The following is a 22,608-nucleotide window of genomic DNA, read 5'->3' on the forward strand; positions in this document are numbered from 1 at the left end:
TATGGAATTTAGAAAGATGGTAACGATGACCCTATATGCAAGCAGCAAAAGAGACACAGATGTAAAAAGACTTTTGGACGCCATGGGAGAAGGCGACGGTGGGATGATTTGAGAAAATAGCATTAAAACATGTATATTACCATAGGTAAAACAGATGACCAGTGCAAGTTCAATGCATGAAGCAGGGCAGTCAAGGCCGGTGCTCTGGGACAACCCAGAGGAATGGGGGAAGGGGAGGTGGGGTGGGGGGTTCAGGATGGGGGAACACATGTACACCCATGGCTGATTCATGTTGATGTATGGTAAAAACCACCACAATATTGTAAAGTAATTATACTCCAATTAAAATAAATTTTTAAAAATTAAAAAAAAAGTTTTGTCCCTTACATCACCAAGTATGTGACAAAACAGTTATGTAATGCCCCCATCTGTAGTCAGATTTATGACCTGAAGGGGCTCTGCCATCTACTTGTACAAAGATTAAATCATGGTGACTGAAGCTGCTGGCCTTCAACACCCCGGAAAGGAGTTCAGGGCGGAAATTAGGAATGAGACACTCTGTGCTTCGTCCAGTCTGGCATTTCGTGTGATATACTCTGCATAGAAGTTAAATAAGCAGGGTGATATTATACAGCCTTGACATACTCCTTTCCCAATGTTGCTTCCTAACCTGCATAGAGATTTCTCAGGAGGCAGGTCAGGTGGTCTGGTATTCACATCTCTCTCTCTTTTTTTTTTTTTTTCACATTTAAAAAGAAGTTAAACCCATATTTATTTAATTAGCACTGTTAAACATTACACAAAACACATTCAAGTGGCAAGTAATTATAACGCAAGCCCTTGCACGGCAATCCAAATTTATTGAACTACTGATGCTAAGTTATACAAAATTGCACCACTTTAATTAAGGCTTTTAGTTTACATTTGGCCACCTCAAAAGTAGTTGTAACATTAGGTTGGTCAATTTAAATACTGTGGCTCCCTGTTGGATAGACACACAATCTTTACACCCAAAAGTTAATGCATACAAAGCAACAAGGCATTGTTAAATAAAACAGCAATAGTTACCGCAACTTAGGCCTTGTGACCAATTACACATGATTAAAATTACTCCCCACATTCACATCCACAGTACTCTTCCACCATTTAACATCTCAACCAAAACGTTACACATGGGAAACAATCACTAACAGGCAAAAAGACTAAACCTGTGTATTTGGTATTGCAAATACATTTATGCATGAGCAAGCAGGGGATTCACAGTGAGAATCTACAGCTGCAGAAGCCTGAAAATGATTTACAAAAATTGTTAAATCATTAAAAAAGTGTTTGAAAATATACACTTCTTGTTGTAGACCCCCACTGTACACACAACTATAAACATTGTTCCCTATGTAAACAAAAAAGGAAGCATATAATAAAAGATTTGAAAAGTCTGGACATTTCCTTCCCAACAGATATTAAAGGCAACGTCTTTAATCTAAGACATTATACTGAAAGGACTATCATATTTTAAAGACAAGATCACTGTCTCCACAGGTTTTTTAAAAATTAAAAAAACTATATAGCTGTGTTAATCAAAGCGCTTATTTGTACAAGACAATGATAATGACCTTGAATTTCTTAAAAAAAATTACAATAAGCTACAAGTATCAAAGAAGCAAACTTATCTGGAGTAGTCTATATAGGAGCTCTTTGGACTTTCTTTTATTATGCTAAAATAGTGGTGCTTTTAGGATTTACATTATTGTACTCTCCAATACAAAGTATGGGGTGTGTTAAAGTATACAGTACACCATTTTCATACATTGGTGGATGAAAAATGTCTCTTAGCAGTAATATTGGATTGTAGCCTCTGGTTTTACCAGCTGCATACTCTAGGACTATTATATAAGTAAAAATCTCTCTGTGATACTGGAAAGTGATTAGAATGTGCAAACTGATGTAGTAGTTTTCATCCGCCTCTTAAAGGGTACCACCACAGAAAGTCCATTTAAGATGTTGGTAGGTTTAACAAAGTTGGAATGCTGGCACTGTTGAATTGGGCAACAGTTCTTCAGACCTGGCTCAGAGCTACAATGCATTAATATATTAAAGCAGCTGACATGACGACTTTTTGTGGGCTTTCCCAGGCACTGGAGTTTTTCTGTTAATTTGTCGCGCTAGGTCATAAAAGATCTCATTAACATTTATTTTTGATTTTGCAGAGGATTCTAAGAATGCACAGTTGTTCCACTGTCTTGCTAGATTTTGACCTTGTTCCTTTCCTACAACTCTTTCATCTTCCAAGTCACACTTACTACCAACCAGAATCATTGGAACATCATCTGTGTCTTTAACTCGAAGAATCTGTTCTCTCAGATCTTGTAAATCATTAAATGTGGACTGTGCTGTGATGGAATAAACTAACGCAAAGCCTTGTCCATTTTTCATGTACAAATCCCTCATTGCTGTGAATTGTTCCGTTCCTGCAGTATCCAAGATTTCAAGCATACACTGCTGTGCATCTACTTCAACTTGCTTTCTATAAGAATCTTCTATCGTAGGATCATATTTTTCAACAAAAATTCCTTGAACAAACTGTACAGTCAGAGCAGATTTTCCAACGCCTCCCGAGCCAAGAACGACTAGCTTATACTCACGCATGGTGCAAACTTGTAAAAACTAGTACCTCTCGCGCTGTCACCGGGTGCCTGCAGCCAGCGTCGCCTCACGCTCCCTCCGAGTCGCTGCTCCCGGCACCACGGCGGTCCTGCCGCTGCCGCTGCTGCCGCCCTGGTATTCACATCTCTTGAAGAATTTTCCAGTTTGTTGTGATCCACACAGTCAAAGCCTTTTGTGTAGTTGATAAAGCAGAAGAAGATGTTTTTCTGGAACTCTCTTGTTTTTTTGATGATTCAGCGGATGTTGGCCATTTGATCTCTGGTTCCTCTGCCTTTTCTAAATCCAGCTTGAACATCTGGAAGTTCACAGTTCATATACTATTGAAGCCTGGCTCAGAGAATTTTGAGCATTACTTTGCTAGCGTGTGAGATAAGTACAATTGTGCGTTAGTTGAACATTCTTTGGCATTGCCTTTCTTTGGGTTTGGAATGAAAACTGACCTTTTCCAGTCCTGTAGCCATTGCTGAGTTTTTCAAATTTGCTGGCATATTGAATGCAGCACTTTCACAGCATCATCTTTTAGGATCTGAAATAACTCAACTGGAATTCCATCACCTCCACTAGCTTTGTTGGTAATGATGTTTCCTAAGGCCCACTTGACTTCTCATTCCAGGATGTCTGGCTCTAGATAGGTGATCACACCATTGTGGTTATCTGGGTCATGAAGATCTTTTTTGTATACTTCTTCTGTATATTCTTGCCACCTCTTTTAATATCGTCTGCTTCTGTTAGGCCCATACCATTTCTGTCCTTTATTGTGCCCATCTATGCATGAAATGTTCCCTTCCTATCTCTAATTTTCTTGAAGAGATTCCTAGTCTTTCCCGTTCTATTGTTTTCCTCTATTTCTTTGCATTGATCACTGAGGAAGGCTTTCTTATCTTGCTGTGCTATTTGGAACTCTGCATTTAAATGGGATGCATTTGAATCTTTCCTTTTCTCCTTTGCCTTTAGCTTCTCTTCTTTTCTCAGCTATTTGTAAGGCCTCCTCAGACAACCATTTTGCCTTTTTGCATTTCTTTTTCTTGGGGATGATCTTGATCACTGCTTCCTGTACAGTGTCACGAACCTCCATCTATAGTTACAGGGACTCTGTCTTATTCAATCTAATTCCTTTAATCTATTTTTCACATCCACTGTATAATCATAAGGGATTTGATTTAGGTCATATCTGAATGGTCTAGTGGTTTTCCCTACTTTCTTCAATTTAAGTCTGAATTTTGCAATAAGAAGTTCATGATCTGAGCCACAGTCAACTCCCCATCTTGTTTTTGCTGACTTTATAGAGCTTCTCCATCTTTGGCTGCAAAGAATATAATCAGTATGATTTCAGTGTTGACCATCTGGTAATGTATGGTGACCATCTGTGTCACCGTACTTGGTGATGGTTTCAGTCTAATGCCTTTGCAAAATGTTTCCTCTTCAAGATTTATGAAAAGGACTTAAAGTTTCTAACTTTCAGAACATAATACTGAGCTGAGTAAAAAAAGAATTGAAGCATTATATTGAGAAACCTGAGGACTTCATGAAGCTGTTTAACAAAAAGGATTAGTTACACAGAACTGAGTAAACTGGTAAGCATGATTGTAATATTATGGTTTCTATCTGAAAGAATTATTGGTTTAAATCTGTGTTTCCCAGATGTAAGAAAAACTTCTTCAATTCATTATGACTTGCAATAAATAGTTTGGTAGATTATGTCTTTTGGAACACTTATCTTTTTCTCTCTATTTGGTTGATTCTGCCAGTAACATATGCTTGTTTCAAAGATTAAGCTGTGAGTTAAGAGTGTGTGGCAATTTCAGTACAATGAAATTGCAGATACCTCATTAAGTCAATTATAGTTCCTTTGGCCACTCTATTATTATAAATGGATTATAGCTAGTTATACTAATCATTAGTTAAATTTGCTCTTTGTTTTCAAATCATGCTTCGTGTCTATGCTGCTCTATGTCCTTGTCTGCATTACTTACATCCTCTCTAATTTGTAAGATTGTTGTCTCTTACAGTAACCAGTGTGTAAATCAGGCCTCCAACAAAACTTCTATGACTAAACATTTTAGAAGAAATAATTGTAATAGTGTGGTTCTTGGTATGGGAAGAAGCAATGAGGGAAAATGTCTCCTGGATTATAATTAGACAGAATACAGAGAATTTTAATTATTGGTGGAAGCTGGTCCAAAACTTAACACCTGGAGTGAAAAAATCAAGAACTTTTTGACTGAACTGGAATGAAGCTCCCAGTGCCTTGGGACAAACTTTGATCATGAAATGTTTCCCAGTAATGGTCATTCATGAGCTAGAGGGGAAGGCCTGAGAAACGGAATCAGCAATTGCAGCCCTTCAGTGGAGCCACTGTGCCCTGAGAAAGGGGAATGCCATCCCCCTGACAGTCCTTAGACTGCAGCCACTCCACCCACTGTGGAGTGGAGGAACCTTGAGGAGACTCTGAAAGCAGGATGACAGGCCCCAGTTAGCTAAGATATATTAAATAGATTTAATCAGCCCTGACTCTTGCGTCTTCCCATGCATAGAAAAGTGATAAATTTCTTAACTTGAGATGCTGCCTCTTATGTTTAAAGTTAAATATTTCTAAGTCTACAGATGTAAAGTAGGCACTTTTCCAAGAGGAACAAAGGAAGACAAGTCTTAACATTTAAAAACACCGGCACCAACGGCAGGCACTCCAGGAAGACCCATCTGACAAGCAAAACGGCCCCCCTTCTCCCACAAAATGGTGGGATGGACACTGAGACGGGGGATTTGTTACCAGGAAGGGTTAATTTTAAATTTACACTGGATCTGCTTCTGTGACGTTAATCCTTTTTTGTTATTATAAATATACATAAAGGCTTTCTTCAGGGAAATAACCCAAGCTGCCCACCTGTGAAAGACTCTAAGGAAGTGAAACTAACACGTTCCCCTGCCTGAGGCTCGCCATTCTAGGCGATATTTGCAAGGATTGAATAGTCTTTTTTTTTTTCCCTCACCTTCCCCCTCATCTCTGATCCATAAAAGAACCTGGCAACCAAGCCCTGACAAGATGGTTATCAAGGTGCTAGCCTGCCATCTTCTTGCTCAGCTGGCTCCTCTATTGAAGTCTCTTCCTTGCCACAACCCCATCGGCCTGTCTTGCTGTGAGCGGAGCGAGCCAGGACTCCGAAACAGAAGCAGTGCTGCGGCATTCGTCGGGTGCGTGCGCCTTTTGATCGACGGTTTTCTCGGGATATAGGCCATGGTGTGAGGCCGTCAGATCTAGTTTTGATCCCTCTGAGAGGTTTTTTCCAGGTCTTCAGAGACTGTCCATTATGCTGACTATTGCCAGTGTATATTCCCAGAGACAGTTTAGGGGCATTCTTTTTCCTCCAGGCTCCCGCCTGCCTTTATTGTCTGTAGATTTGTGGTGATGGTGGTTGTGACTGGTGGGATTTATTTCCTGTTGTCATTTTGATTGGGGTTCTGGCAGGAATTCCGGATCCTTAGCATCTTGTCCTGTTGTGGAGGTTTATTTTGTCCTTTTTTTTTTTTTCCTAAGGGTGTCAGGACACTTTAACTTTGACAGTTGGGTTCCTGAAAGTCAGGTGTGTTTGGAATTTATTTCTCCAGTACACACCCCAGGACTTTTCCTGAGGGCATCTGTCATTAACAGAATCCCAGCCCTTGTGATTTGAGGTGCCCGTGAACACTAAAGATAAAGTTTTAGTTACAGAAAGTGTCCACAAGGTGGCAGCAGTGTTAAGTCCTACCTTTAGTTCCTGGGATAAGCAGAGCCTTCAACATATGCCCAACTGATGGAGGATACATCTGGGAAGATCTTGCTTTATACACTGTGAATGTATATATATTTATACCATTCACATCACATTTTTAATGCAGAAAAAAGAGAACTGCAATTCTGGGTTAGGACACCTCAGTCATAAGTAAGGTTGGGTACCTTCTCATCCCACTTACTTCCTAGGGCTGGGAGTGCCCCATTTCGGTTACGGTTGGGGCCATGAGAGCCTCCCTTGTGGCTCAGCTGATAAAGAATCTGCTTGCAATGTGGGAGACCTGGGTTCCATCCCTGGGTTGGGAAGATCCCCTGGAGAAGGGAAAGGCTACCCACTCCAGTATTCTGGCCTAGGGAATTCCATGAACTGTATAGTCCATGGGGTTGCAAAGAGTTGGACACGACTGAGTGACTTTAGGGAAAGCTGTGGCAGAAATTGAAGAGGGACTAAAGAGCCTCTTAATGAAAGTGAAAGAGAGTGAAAAAGCTGACTTACAACTTATCATTCAAAAAACTAAGATCATAGCATCTGGTCCCATCACTTCATGGCAAATAGATGGGAAAACAGTGGAAACTCTGTCAGCCTTTATTTTCTTGGTCGTCTCCTTCACCTCCTGCCTTTAGTCTTTCCCAGCATCAGGGTCTTTTCCAAAGAGTCAGTTCTTCACATCAGGTGGCCCAAGTATTGGAGCTTCAGCTTCAGCATCAGTCCTTCCAATGAATAGTCAGGGCTGATTTCCTTTAGGATTGACAGGTTTGATCTTGCGGTCCAAGGGACTCTCAAGAGTCTTTTCCAACACCACAGTTTGAAAGCATCAGTTCTTTGGCGCTCAGCCTTCTTTATGGTCCAACTCTCACATCCATACGTGACTACTGGAAAATCATTCTTTAATTATTAAATTTTTGGCTGTGCTGGGTCTTTGTTGCTGTGAAGGCTTTCTCTAGTTGTGATGCGAGGGCTTCTCATTGCAGTATCTTCTCTTGTTGCAGAGCAAAGGCTCTAGAGCAAGCCCACTCAGTAGTCGTGGCGAGTGGGCTCAGGAGCTGCAGCTCCCAGGCTCTAGAGCCCAGGCTCAGTAGTTGTGGTGCACGGGCTTAGCTGCTCCACGGCATGTGGGATCTTCCCATACCAGGGATCGAACCCATGTCCCCTGCTTGGCAGGCAGATTCTTAACCACTGGACTACCAGGGAAGTCCCTTGGAGACTTCTTCCTAACTTGTTTTCCAGAAAAGTTACACCAGGAAATTCCCTTGTCTCTCCCTTGCTGATGTTGAGTAGTATCTTTTAGTATGTCATTTTGAAAGGCAAAAAAAAAAAAAAAAAAATTGCATCTCATTCTAATTTCCATTTCTTACTAATGAAGTTAAATTTTTCCCCTTGTATTTATTGTCTTTGATTTGTTCTTTTGTGATTTGGTTGCTTTTTTTTTCCCCATTTACCCACATTTTCTCTCTGATATGTAGTTACTGACCCTTTATTATATACATTGTAAATATTTTCCTACTTTGTCATTTGTCCTTTAATTTTGTTTTCTGATGGCGCTTTCACTTTTAGACAACTAATCTTTAATTGCAAATATTGTATCCTTTTAACTCAAGAATATAAGTGAAAAATAAGAAGGTACATCTCCCTAGTAAAGGAAAACTTTTAGCATCAATTTACTCTATAGCAACAAGCAGTCTACAACAGAATGACAACAATGCCCTTGGGAAAAGCCCTTGTGTTTTTAACCCAGAAATTATAACCGTAATCTGCTATCAGTTCTAAGTGTTGCGCCTTCTTTAAGCCCGGATCAAGTCCTACGCTGTCAAGCCTCTTGCAGCTGCCCCGGCTGTATCATCCTCATCACTCTTCTTTAATTTATTTCAGTGAACATCTATTGGCTATGTTTGAGTGCAAGGCGGTGAGCCAGATCTTCTGGGAAGAAGACACAACCCGCCTTTGAAGAGCTTACTGCTTAGTGGCGAGAAAACACAAGTTTGTTACACGTCCAAATGAAATGGATGCTCTATGTGATTTCTAACAGGTGGATTCTGGGAGAGGCACCTGGGAAAATCTTCGCAGGCAGGCTGTGAGAACAGGGTAGGAAAGGGCTTGGAAGTTGGACTGTGAAGATGGAATTTGGGGTAAAGAATGCTTAGTGTGTTTTCTATTTAGGATATGTGTCAGAGACACAGAAGAAGATAATATTCAAAAAGTAATCTGGGGTCATGGATGGAAGTCTTTATATGCAGTTTGGACTTTATCCTCTGCGGTAGGATGCCATTAAAAACTTTCTTCTTTTTAAAAAGTAGCTGAAATTATTTCATGATTATGAAATTAATAGTGATGTTTTCCCAATTCTCAGTAGTTTCCCAAATACGTAAAGAACAGAACACATGTTAAAGAACCACTCCTAATATTTTTCGTTTATTTTGTGAGGTTTTCTTTTTACATCCATAGATACAAATATACCATATATATAGCCATATATACCATTCTACTCAGATAGAATTAGACCACTAGCTGTCCCATAACCGATTCTCCCTTACTGCCTGTTGTAACCAGTGCTGATGTGGTGAATGGGTGGAGGAGGCGGCCCTGGAGAGGCTATGATAGGGTTTTTGTGAGAGATGGTGAGAGTCATCCGGCTAGGGCAGAAAGACAAGGATGGATGACAAAGATGTTTCAGGAGGAGAACTTGCATTATATTGCTGGGTTTCATTTTTAAAGCCACATTTCCTTTGTTGCAGTTTTCATTTCAATATCTACTTTTTATATTTTATTATCTTAGCTTTTGCAGAACAAATGCTGGGTCCCTTGAAAAAATCATTTCCATGATCTCATAGGTAGTGGAGCCTCAATCAACTTGGAATTTTGTTACTGCCCCTTCTCTGCAAGGGGAGGAGGGAGAAGCTTCCCCTGTTAAAGATCGTTATTGATTTATGTGGTTTGAATTCATTCTATGATCTGTAAGAATAGACAGGAATTAAATACTTTGCTTGTACTGAATTGCTGGTACAAGCAAAATTTATTGACAGTGCTTAGCAGGCTTCAGGCTCTGAGCTATACAAAGAAATGTGCCCAAGGTCACAGTTAATAATTCGCTGAGCCCAAACTCATACCCCAGGCTGTCTGATTCCAAAGCTCATGCTCGTTTACCATGCAAAATTGGATCACCCGTGCTTGAAATTGATGTTCTGTATGTTTAATAAATAAACTGGGGAAGAAGTCATCAAATAAAAATCCAGCTTATATAATTTATAGCTGTACATCTGAAAATACTCTGCTTTGATATATTAAGTGATTGGTTTACAGTTTGAGGACACATTAGGATGAGAATGCCAATGACATCCAGGTCCCCAGTCTGCTTTTAAATTTTGGTGCCCTGCTGCCAATGAGGCTATTCAATCATTTCTTCTAGTGACCCAGCAGTTTCCCAGTAAACATTTCCCAGGAAAATCAAATACGTAATGTATACTTACATCAAGGATAAAATTCTATAGTGTTTTGATCATGAGAGAAAGCAGTAAGAGGGACATTTGGTTCCTATCTCAGTATCTTAAATTTGGAGGAGGTCAGGGCAGACAGCTCTTTGCATTTTTAAAGTCACATTATTAAATCAATATAAAATTAAAATCCTTCATAACTATATATTTTTCATAACTATTATATTATGTAAGACCATAAAGAAAACTGAGCGCCAAAGAATTGATGCTTTTGAATTGTGCTGTTGGAGAAGACTCTTGAGAGTCCCTTGGACTGCAAGGATATCCAACCAGTCCATCCTAAAGGAGATCAGTCCTGAATATTCATTGGAAGGACTGATGCTGAAGCTGAAGCTCCAATACTTTGGCCACCTGATGTGAAGAACTGACTCACTGGAAAAGACCCTGATGATGGGAAAGATTGAGGGCAGGAGGAGAAGGGGATGACAGAGGATGAGATGGTTGGATGGCATCACCGACCCAATGGACATGAGTCTGAGCAAGCTCAGAGATTTGGTGATGGACAGGGAAGCCTGGCATGCTGCCATCCATGGGGTCGAAAAGAGTTGGACACGACTGAGCGATTGAAGTGAACTGATGCTGCGTTGTTGTGTTACATTGCCTATTCCAACCCACCTGTGCTCTGAGCCCCATAGAGAGCTGTAGCATAGACTTTATGTTTGCAACTGTCTTGTCTTGGCATCAGTAGGCCCCTTCCATCAGGCTTAGTCCACCACAGCCTGTTTCCTCTGCCCACTGCGGTCTCACCAGTGCCTTTTTATTTTTTAGGAAGAGGAGTGTCTGGGGCCCCAGTAGGCAGGAGCCCCAGGGACATGAGGGGGATGGGCCACCCAGAATGGCTGTAAAGGGACTTTGTCCAGAGATCAGGCTTCTGTAGTCCTGACTCCAGGAACAAATCATCTTCTGTTCTTGCTTACCAGCCCAGAGGAAGCAAGAGGGGCCTCTTTTTTCTCATGCCTATGACTTGTTAAGGCCGTCCTCTCTGAGGTTCAAATGAACTTTATATCTAAATCTTAGTGAAAAGTGTCAGATTCTTCACCTCTGAGTTTTCATATCTGGAATTCATTTTTCAGGCTGCTGTTCTAACTCCTCAGACTGTTACCTGGTTGCTCAGTAGGAAACAGGAGACTTGGCTGGGAGAGCTAGAAAGCTGTGTCCTGGCCAAGCGTAGCATGAGAGGATGCCTTTTGCTGCCTTTGGTCATCCCTTCATGGGCTATTTTATTCTCATAGGCAAGCTTTTCTTAAGCCCCCGGAGAGACCTTTAGGGGCTTTCACCTGGGTCAGTGTCTACTTTAGGAGGGCTTAGTTTGAGAAGTCTGCAAAATGCTGTTTTAACCATTTTCTTAATTGTAAATTAGAGTCCCTGCTTAGGTCAGGGTGGACAGATGAGCAACCCAGAGGCCAGCCTTGCATTCCATTATGGTTACCCATTCAGAAGGGCTTGCAGATGACAGCACCGCATGTTTGGAACTGTGAAATCTACCCATAGCATCTGGCCTTAGAGACGGACAGGCAGAACTAGCTCAGTCCTTCCCTGAACTTTTATTGGACAAGCACACCATGTTTTTCTTGCCTTCCATGTGACAGCATGGGTGAAGGTAGAAAGAATCCTTAGAGATCAACTTACCTAGTTTCCTAGTCACTGTTTCTTAGAGCCCATGCACAGAGAGCTGAAAATACAATAATTTGAAGTAAATTATAAGAAAAGACTGAAAGTTATATGTTGCCCGAGACCCTCCCTTCTAGAGGGAATGTGTTGGGGTCTAGCTGGGGTCTGTGTAACAGAGGGAGCAGCAAGGGGGTCGGGGTGGTGGGCAGGCAGCCAGAGGGCTAGTTCCCAGTCCTCAGGAGATCTGCGTGTTTGCCACTTTGAGACCATCCGCTAAGAAAATATTGGACAACTTTATTAACAGAGTAATAATTGGTGACCCTAAACAACAAACAAGAAGCAGGAAGATGAACTGTACTTCTGAGGCTGTGTGGTCGGGGAAGAGGTCATGAACAATGCTGGTTTTTCTTATCTAAGCATTAATAAAATGCCAGCAAGCACTGACTGAAAACGAGGACGAGATATGTCTCTCTTCATCAACTTATGCCCGCAATGGCTCAGGCTCCCGGGAGGAAGATGTTGTGTCCTTATCAGTTGGGATGTAGCTCTATATTCAATTAATATTGATAGTGATAAAATGGCAACAATTCGTCACACAAGAGTGACTTTCGTTGCTTTGATTTTTCTTCATCAGAGTGGAGCTAGAGGGCGCTGTCCACAGCAGTTATTCAGTAGTTATTCAATATGTCCCATAACTATTGATAATGACAAGACAGTAACACTTTGTCATGTGGTAATAACTCTCATCCCTTTGGCCCTTTCTTTTCGTATGGTATTCACTCTCATCCCTTTGGCTGTTTCTTTTCAAAAGTGGAGTCAGAGGTGACCGTCTACATCCCTGACTCTCAGGAAACAACTTGAATACGTTACAGCAGGTTATCATGGCTCACTAGCCACATGATTTCAGAAGCTAGGCGTGAGACCATGGAGAGGGCTGCCTTCCTGGACTTCTGGAAATGTAAACTTCTGGTTACCTTCCCAGCTGTTGATCAAATGGAGGTGAGCACAGCCTAGTAAACAACACAAACATCTATGCTGGCCTTGCGAAACTTCAATTTCAGATGAGAATGGCTGGAGCGAGAGCAAGGAACAGAAACGCAGAGGAATTTGGGGTGCTCTTCTAGAGGAGAGGTTCTGCTTTCCCACCCAGGCTCTGAAGCACAGACTACCGAGGATCTGTCTCAGTGGGAAAGGCTGGAGTCTGCAGCTGGGCTCTTCATGCGTGTGCTGGGTTGCTTCCTCTCTTCTTTCTCCTCCATCTTCTCTTTTTTGGCAATGATGATAGAATTTCCTGGGCAAAAATAATCCTTTCTTTTTTAACTGGAAAAATCTGGCATAATGTCACAGTGTTCTAATGTCCCCAGAGCTCAACATACTGGGCCTTAGAAAGTTTCCAGGGGAGAGACAATAAGACCACAGTCTGCATAGAGCCTTCTGTGCGGCTGTGGCCGCGAAGACAAAAACAATCATGTTAATGTTGCTGTTTAGGATTGGGCTTGTTTGCTGCGGCTTCTTTGTGAGTGTTTCACTATTCAGTCTAAGTTTTTAAAGGACATTGTGTATGTCTGCATTAAGACAAATTGTTTACATCTCAGAGCTAGCATGTTCTATATCCTCTTTGTTATATTCTGTTCAGAAGATGTAGTAGGTGGAATAGTGGACCCCCACCCACACCCCCAAGGACATACCTGCATCCCAGAGCTTGTGCATATGACCATATTTGGAAAAAAGCATCTTTGTGAATGTAATTAAGGATCCCAGGATGAGAACATCCTGGATTATCCAGTTGGGTGTCAAATCCAATGAAAAGTGTCGTTATAAGAGGCAGAAGTCGCAGAAGAGGAGAAGGCTATGTGAAGACTGATGCAGAGATTGAAGGGATGCAGTCAAGGAAGCCAAGGCATGCCTGCAGCCCCCAGAAGCTGGGAGAATTAAGGAAAGATTCTCCCCTACAGCTTTCGGGGGACTACAGCCTGATGACACCTTGATTTTATTTGTTTATTTTATGCTTTTAATTTTTTTTTTTTTTTTTTTGCCAGATCACATGGCTAGCAGAATCTTAGTTCCCTGACCAGGGATGGGACCCTGGGCCTTGGGCCCTGGAGTCCTAAACACTGGACCATCAGGGAGTTCCCGACACCTTGATTTTAGACTTCTGGTCTCCAGAATTATGAGAGAACACACTTCTGCAGTTTTAACCCACCCAGTTCGTGGTAATTTGTTATGGTGGCTCCAGAAAACTAATCTAGAAGGTTAGGAGGACCCAGTGGATTTATCCAAACATTGTTGGAATGGAAGATTTCATCCCAAAGTAGCATTCCTCAAGTCTCTAGGACTCAGATAACCCAATGCTGTGACATGATCTGGCCCAGGCATGTCTCAACTAAAACCCATGGCTGTAGTTGCCAAGTCCTAATATATACATCAAATTTGGGGAGCAGAAATTCCTTGACGGTATAAAGGTATCCAGACCTGGAGGAACACTCCTCATTCTGCGAGGTATTTTATGTGATAGAATGGTAGACCCGCATGGTATTTTCACTCTGTTGGAGAGGGGTGTTTCTTGTGGGTTCATTCGCTGAACTCCTGGCTCTGTCTTCTCTCCGCCGACAGACTTTCTCTTTCCCAGAACCCACCACCGCCTTTCAGTGCCTGCACCCCTTCGGAGTCATCTGCAATGTGGCATTCCGTTTGGTCATCACCAAGCTAAGAGTGTTGGCAAACAAGATGAAATATCTTCATACTTCTAGTTTAAGGGGTAAAAATATAAAGGATAATAAGTGACAGTTCCTCTGTACTATAAACCATAGCCTGGGGGAGAAGACAGACACATAAATGGAGATCTATAGGAGGCTGTGCTTAGGGCCAAACAGAGATCTACTGGCCTCCTGGGGCACCCAAGGGTGGGAGCACTTCTCCTTGGGAGAAGATTTATGAGAAGACAAAAGATTTGTGCTAATGACCTGGAACTCTGCAAGCTGAGAAGGGAGAGGAAAGCATTCTCAAAAGAGGCATCAGCATAGACAAAGACGTATAGTCAATTTGTGGAATAGCAGGAAACTCAGGATAGCAAGAGAGTAGGGTGAGATTGGAGGTGAGTGAGTGCAGAAAAACAGAAATGACGATCAGCCAGGCATTGGTTGTGATTCTTCCTCACCCTGTTTATTACTTCTTGAGCCCATCCAGCTCTCTCCATTCCTATGCCAGGCCGCCATCATCTCCAGCCTGGACACCTGTAATGGCCCTCTGGCTCCCTTGCCCTCAATGTCCTCGCTCCCAGTCTGCCCTGCTCTCCAGTCCATCTCTCTTAGCAGCCAGAGCAATCCATTTAGAACACTGACCTGATCACATCACTCGATTGTCTTTGTAAAACTCAAAACTATTTTAAATGGCTCACAAAGCCCTCTGTGATACACCTTCTAACCAAAGCAACACATGCCCAAAGGAGCATATAATGGGAAGCACCGGTGCCCTGACGTGACATTCTCTATCCCCGGGCTTTCTCCCTGCAGAAACTCATTTGACTAGTTCTAGATTTTGTACTTCTGGTGATTACATCTACATCCCAAGTTTTATGCTTGTGCTGAAGTCTCCAGGTTTATCAATCATGAATGTCCTGGTATAATAAATACCAGGGTTTAATTGACTTCTATTACCTTTTGTCTCCTTTCTCCATCCCCAGATTATTCCTGGTTCCTTCTCAGATCTGTTCTGAAACCTCAAAAAATATACTTAAGCCTTAATTTCTTTCTTTATCAATCTAGGACAGATTTACCTCTAATTTGTCATGTATGGATGTGAGAGTTGGACTGTGAAGAAAGCTGAGCACCGAAGAATTGATGCTTTTGAACTGTGGTGTTGGAGAAGACTCTTGAGAGTCCTTTGGACTGCAAAGAGATCCAACCAGTCCATCCTAAAGGAGATCAGTCCTGGGTGTTCTTTGGAAGGAATGATGCTAAAGCTGAAACTCCGGTTACTTTGGCCACCTCATGCGAAGAGTTGACTCATTGGAAAAGACTCTGATGCTGGGAGGGATTGAGGGCAGGAGAAGGGGACGACAGAGGATGAGATGGCTGGATGGCATCACCGACCCAATGGATGTGAGTTTGAGTGGACTCCGGGAGTTGGTGATGGACAGGGAGGCCTGGCATGCTGGGATTCATAGGGTCGCAAAGAGTCAGACATGACTGACCAACTGAACTGAACTGAACTGAAGATGGGAACATTAGAGCTCCCACCCTACCCTCTGCCTTCCAAGCCCCATGTCTTGCCTATACCTTGACTTATACATTTGTCATTTGATGACATCTATATTCCACTTAACTGTAGTGAAATCGTCCACAAGTTCTTTTTTAAAATAATTAATTAATTCATTGATCTTGGCTGTGCTGGGTCTTCACTGCTGTGTGGGCTTTTCTCCAGTTGCATGGAGCAGGGGCTGCCCTCCAGTTGTGATGTGCGGGCTTCTCACTGCGGTGGCTTCTCTTGTGGATCATGGGCTGTAGGGCACATGGGCCCAGTAGTTGTGGCCCCTGGGCTCTAGAGCACAGGCACAGTAGTTGTGGCACACGGGCTTAGTCGCTCTGCAGCATGTGGGATCTTCCCAGCCCAGGGATCGAACCAGTGTCTCCTGCATTGGCAGGTGGATTCTTTACCACTGAGCCACCAAGGAAGCCCCCCAGCCCCATGAGTTCTTTTTAAGTTGAGTCTAAAAGGTAAAACAATTAAAAAAAATTTTGTAATAACCATGGAAACCCATTCACTGCAGCTCACTTCTGTGCTGTGTTTCATTTTGCTTTATATTTGAGTCCTGCCTTCTTATCTATTTTTTGTTTGTTTTCCTGGGAGTATAATTGCCTTTTTTTTTTGCCTTCTGTGGGTTTCCAGGGCTTCAGTCATACTCTCCATCCTATGGGATCCCTCCCCACAATCCCTTTCCAAGAGCCCCTTGGTCAGTCTGCCTGGTGGCTCCAGACTTGCTGCACAGCTCTCAGCTCTCATCCTGGGACTCCCTTGGACTGCTCTCCTGGCTTGCACACACTGTTTCTTAGCGCCATACCTTTCTCTCTTTCTCGGAACCTGCTGAAGCATGCTATCAAGTAACTTCCTAACAGAAGATGCTTAGGCGGTAATTTTTTTTTTAATCTTCTTGTTATGGAAAACTTCAAACATGTATAAAAGGGTAGAAAATAACAAAATGAGCCCATAACGATGGGTACATGACCCAACAACCAGCTCCAAAAATTGTCAACTCATGGTTAATCTTATTTCACCTATATTCCTAATCACTTCCTACAAAGTGAAAAGTGAAAGTTGCTCAGTCATATTCGACTCTTTTCAGCTCCATGGACTATACAGTCCATGGAATTCTCCAGGCCAGAATACTGGAGTGGATTGCCATGTCCTTCTCCAGGGGGTCTTCCCAACCCAGGGATAGAATCCAGGTCTCCCGAATTGCAGGTGGATTCTTAACCAGCTGAGCCACAAGGGAAACCTCAGTCAATTTGCTACACTCCCAGATTATTTTGAAGCAAATTCCAGATATCCTATTACTAGTAAATATTTATGTATATATCTCAAAAAGTAAGGATTCTTTTTAAAAAACATAATTACCATACCATTAACACATCTAAAAGTTAGCTATAATTTCTTAACATCATCAAAAATCAGTCAGTGTTCAAATTTTGATGTACCTAAATGTTTGCTGGTTTGAACTGAATCCAATTACAGCTGTTTGATACACCTCCTGAGTCTTTGAATCTATGGTTCCCCCGACTCTTTCTTCCTTACAATTTATTTGTTGAAAAAGAATTTTTTGTTTGTTTTCCTTATAAAATTTCCCACAACCTGGACTTTGCTCCTTGCATTCCTGTTGTGACATTTGACATAGTCCTTTATCTCCTGTACTTTCTATGGGTTAGTAATTAAAAACAGAGTCTTGAGCAGATTCAAGTTTGGTTATTATGGATGTAGTTTCATAGGGGGTATCTTGTACTTCCAAAAGGAGGCACATCACGTCTACTTTTCTCTCTTTTATAATGCGAACAGTTGCTGATGATCCTTGCCTAGGTCCATTATTTTATCGGGGATTACAGCATGGCAATATTTTGTCACTCCTTCATGTACTAGCTGGAAGATGTCTGTATTAGGGAGAAATTTCCCCTCATTTACTATTTAGTTACTCTGACGTTTCTATGGGAAAAGTTTAATAAATTTCCTTTCTTTCTTTTTTTTCATAAATCGCAAGAAGTGTATGTAAGATGTAAGCTGTGGATTTTTCATTTATGACTCCTGGATTCCTTCAATTCCTAGTGTGTTGAGTTTTTTAAAATTTTATTTTTTATTGAAGTATAGCCGATTAACAGAGTTGCGATAGTTCCAGGTGGACAGCAAAGGGAATCAGCCATACGTGTATCCATATACATGTATTACTTCTCCCCCAAACTCCTCCCATCCAGACTGCCACATAATGTAGACCAGAATTCCCTGTGCTATAGGACCTTGTTGGCGATCAATAAATTAAATTCCCTTTATCATTTTTTGAAATAATGGGTCCCTAGCATCTTCCAATGGAGAAGGCAATGGCACCCCACTCCAATACTCTTGCCTGGAAAATCTCATGGACAGAGGAGCCTGGTAGGCTGCAGTCTGTGGGGTCGAGAAGAGTCAGACACGACTGAGCGACTTCACTTTCACTTTTCAGTTCCATGCATTGGAGAAGGAAATGGCAACCCACTCCAGTACTCTTGCCTGGAGAATCCCAGGGATGGCGGAGCCTGGGGGTCTGCCATCTATGGGGTCGCACAGAGTCAGACACAACTGAAGCAACTTAGCAGCAGCAGCAGCATCTTCCAAAGGCAACTTGTGAGTTTTGAAAGTTTTACTCATGAATTTAAACATATTTGATGAGCTTCAATTTGTTACAGTTATTATCAGTGATGCTCACATTGTATCTTATTTGTCAGTGGAAACTTTGTTCAGTTGGCTCCTGACCCTCTTGACTTAATTCTTCCTTGATATCTGAATAAGATGTTTCATTTCCATCTTATGTATATACGCTCCTAGATCTGGAATACATCATTTCTCACCGTTACTAGATCAGTCATTTTCCTAGTCCTTTTCAGTAGACAGAACTGGAAATATAATTTTTAAAGAGAAAAAATACATCATAATACCAAAATACTAAAACTTGTAAATCAAGTTGAAGACTGAGGAATTTTATTTAACTTCAAGGATCTTTTATTTCCTTTCTCCCACACTCTACAGAAGGTAAGCATTGTACTTTTTAAAACGTCTAAACATTTCTTTATTCTCCTTTACATTTAACTGACGGCTTCACTTGGCATAGGATTCTGGGTTGAAAATAATTTTCACTGAGAACTTTGAAGGCATTGTTCCATTTTCTTCTAAGAAACCAGTGCTGCTAATGAGAAGTCTAATACCATTCTGACATTTTTCTTGTGTGTGGCCTCCTATTCCTCCTCCTTCCCCTCCTCCTCCTCAAAGAGAAATTCTTTCTTTGCAAATATCTCCTCCTCTTCTTTTGTGTACTGTAGCAGAAAGAAATATACATAAAAATGTCCTTACAGTTATTGCAAATTGGAAAGAGATGGTAAGCATGGACTGGAAGGCTTGATGTGGTGTCTTAGCGCTTCCCCTGACCTCCAGCTCCTCTCAGTTCCTGGCACGGGCCTCTCTTTCTCTAAATGCTCTTTTATATTAGGATATTCTCGTCACCTCACAGCCCACATGGACTTTGTGTCTGGTTAACTCCTGCTCGTCTTCCATCTTGGCCCGGGCCTCGGCGTGGTCTCCTCTGATCCTTCGCTAGATTGGGTGCCCTCTTACATGTTCCCCTCACAGTCTGTACTTCCCCCATCACCACGTGGCTCCGTCTACAGTCATTGCTTGTTCAGTGCCTGTCTTCAGACTCTGAGTCCCTTGAAGTCTCATCTGCCTTGTTCAGGGTTGCAATCCTGCTTCAGAGAAGTGATGTGTGGGCAACAAGAAGTCAATGTGTGGCCAGTGTGGCTCCTAGCAAGCTGTCTGATGGCAACATGGGTGAGGAGCTGGAGAGAGCCGGGTTGGGGAGACCAAAGAGGAAGCTACTGCTGGAGCCCACAGGAGATGAAAAGCTCTGGACTGGGGCAGTGACACAAGGGTGGAGAAGAGAGCCTGGTTGAGGAGACGCTTCTGAGGGTGCAATCGGGATTTGGTGACCCTCCAAACAGAGGTGAGGGAATATGCGCATTCAAAGATAATTTCCACAGTTTAAGTCTTGTCAGAAGAGGAAAGCGGTGTTGCTGTTTGCTGAGATAGGAAGATTAAAGAAGGGGAAGGTTCAAGGTGAGTTTGGACAAGCTGAGGTTTCAAGTTAAGAGGTGTTTGTGTATCACCTGGAAGGTAGCTGCGAATGAGGATCTAGAGCTCAAGAGAGATGTCTGGGCTGGAGACACGGGAGTAAGCCATGAGCTTCTAGATGATGGAGGATATGAGACTGTGGGAGAGCCCTGCTAGGAAGAAGGTGTGGAAGAGCAGAAAGGAGTGGGTGGGGCCCTGGGGAACCTCAGTCCTGAAGGGGCAGGCAAAGAGCAGTCCATGGAGGAGAAGAGAAGAGAATGCATAGAGAGGCAGGAAATCCAAGGGAAGAAAGTGTTTCCAAAAATTAGAACATAGGCAGATGGCTAAAGGAGGAAAGGAATGGGGAAAGAGTGCTCAAGATGGCAAGGGGTCAAGTGTGACTTGCACACAGAGAGCAAGAGTAGAAGTCAGAGAAGTAATGAGGAGCTTACGTCCTCACCTTGCAGGCCACGATAAGAACTTAGGCTTTTACTCTGAGGGAGGTGGGAGCCACTGCAGGTTTGAGAATGGCAGGGATAGGATCTAACTTGATCACCCATTAAGCAAGAGAACCGGTATTGAGAGTTGGTGCTTTGAAGCCCAACATAGTGATAGATAGAGTATGGGAGGAGAAAATTCAGAAGTTGGCGCCGAAACAAGATAAACATTTCCATGGGCCAGAAACAGAACACAAACCCATAGCCTCAAGTCACAGACCTGATGGCTTCAAAGTGCAGATGCAGTGGAGATACCCAGGAGCTTGGCTTTTGTGAAGTGCCAAGGGGAAGAACACGCCTCACAAGTCTGGGGGGTTAGAGCCTGGCCCACGGTGGGAGTCAGGGCTGGGATGGAGCTTGTAGAATGCGGCATATAGTTTCTTATGTTTGTTTTTCTGAAAAATCAAAACTCTAACTGTGCATGAATTCTACTTTTGTTTATACCTGGACAAATATTTGGAAAGCCATGCATCAACCCAGGGAGTGGAGTGGGAGGCTGGGACAGGGGCCTCCCACTCTTGCCTTTTTATGTACTTCTGATATATTTGGCTTTTTTCCACCATGAGTATATACGGTATTGTTTCTCTCCCAGGTAGCTTAGTAATAAAGAATCTGCCTGCCAGTTCAGGAGATACAAGAGATGCAGGTTTGATCCCTGGGTCCGGAAGATTCCCCTGGAATAGGAAATGTCAGCCCATTCCACTATTCTTGCCTGGAAAATTCCATGGACAGAGGAGCCTGGCGGGCTACAGTCCATGGGGCCTTAAAGAATCAGAGCACATGCACACATATACGGTATCATAGAGAAAGTAACAGGAGCTCAGTACAGTGTGGGAGGAGTAAGATCAGAATTGAAAAGAAGCCGCTGGGTTTGGACACTAAGAAATCAGTAATAGCCTCAGGAAGCACAGTTTCCTGGGAGATATGGAGAAAAAAGACAGACTGACAGGAAATATGCGATGCCTGAGTGAGTTGACAAGTCGATTGTTCCTTCAAGGAAAGGGAAGGAGAGAGATAAGCAGGGGACACAAGGGGGCAGGTGGTTAAGACCGGAGGATGAGCAGACTTGTGGGTGTTGGCTAGGTAAGAGGGTAGGAGAAGGGAGGAGGTAGGGAGAGATTTAAGATGTGGGAAAAGGAGGGAATAATTGACACTATAAAAGGGAATGCCCGGGGAAGGGTCAGGGCCCTACTTTGTTGGATCCCAGAAGATGGTCCAGGTGGCGCTGATGGACACATGTTTTGGGCTGGGTGAGTCCTGGAGGGTGGGGTGTGGGATCAAGGCTTGGGAAGCTGGCTGAGCACCTTCACTTGTATCTGGCCCGTCTGTATTTCTCTGGCTCCTCTGTACTGCAGGAGGGCAGGAACCAGGCCTGATTCATCCCCATGGCTCTAGCACACTGTAGACCTCTAGTTAGTATCCGTTGACTGAATGAATGGAGTTTCTTTATAAAGAAGAGGTCAAAGTGTCAGTTGAGTGTGAAGGGGGATGGACTGGGGAGGAGTGACTGCTATTTGGAGCCATAGCCATGGGGAGTGGGCCAGGGTGGTGACTAGAAACAGGCGTGGGATTTCTAAGCAACCCTGGGGGTCTGCTGAGCATGGCACCACCAGGAGCTAGTGCTGTCAGGCAGCAGGGCTTGTGTTACTTTTTTTTTTTGTACAACTCCAAGCCGTGCAGGAGCATGCCGAGAAAGCAGATGGGATTTTTGTAATGTGAGCTGACCTGCTGTCATCCTCTCAGTGGAGGCCTGGAAGAGCTACTGTAGCTCCCCAAAGGCCCTGGCTGCATTCCTAGACAGTGTGCTGCCTAGGGTGGGCTCATCCTTTGTGTTAGTAACTGCCGGGGCCAGCGGAGATCCTGCGTCTGAATGTCAGCTCCGGAAGACTTCTTCCCTCTCCATCCTCACATCCTCTGGACCCCTGGCAGGGGGTACCGCGAGTCCCACTCGGAAGCTTGGGCTGAGGTGGAGATTGGCAGCAAGAGACTAGAGCAGGTTTTTGGTACATGGGGGTACAGGATTTGGGCTTCAGGATGTTGGTGCTCATGCCTTTCATTGGACCCCGACACTGCTTTGCTGAGGGCAGATTCTTAAAGGGGTGGCCAAGTTCGGCTATATGTTATTATCTTAAACACTTTTTATATTTGCTTTCCTGTTGAACTCTGAACTCCAGGAGGCAGTAACTGTGCCTCGTTATCTTCACAGCCACAGCACATGGGAAGTGCTCAGGAAATCTT

General features: G+C 43.0%; 1 protein-coding gene across 1 annotated transcript; it reads right to left on the reverse strand.

Moving 5' to 3' along the window:
- Window positions 1–876: 876 nt before the first annotated feature.
- On the reverse strand, window positions 877–2,770 carry LOC789148 (ras-related protein Rap-1b). Its single transcript, XM_010807075.4, has one exon. It carries the CDS (start codon window positions 2,644–2,646, stop codon window positions 2,092–2,094), a length of 555 nt encoding a protein of 184 aa, XP_010805377.1. The 5' UTR covers window positions 2,647–2,770; the 3' UTR covers window positions 877–2,091.
- Window positions 2,771–22,608: the final 19,838 nt, after the last annotated feature.

Source organism: Bos taurus, chromosome 7 (assembly GCF_002263795.3).
Source record: "Bos taurus isolate L1 Dominette 01449 registration number 42190680 breed Hereford chromosome 7, ARS-UCD2.0, whole genome shotgun sequence".
Classification (NCBI taxonomy): domain Eukaryota; kingdom Metazoa; phylum Chordata; class Mammalia; order Artiodactyla; family Bovidae; genus Bos; species Bos taurus.

Coding starts and splice junctions, on each gene's coding strand:
- LOC789148 (XM_010807075.4), bottom strand. CDS start 2,646: ATGCGTGAGTATAAGCTAGTCGTTCTTGGCTCGGGAGGCGTTGGAAAA.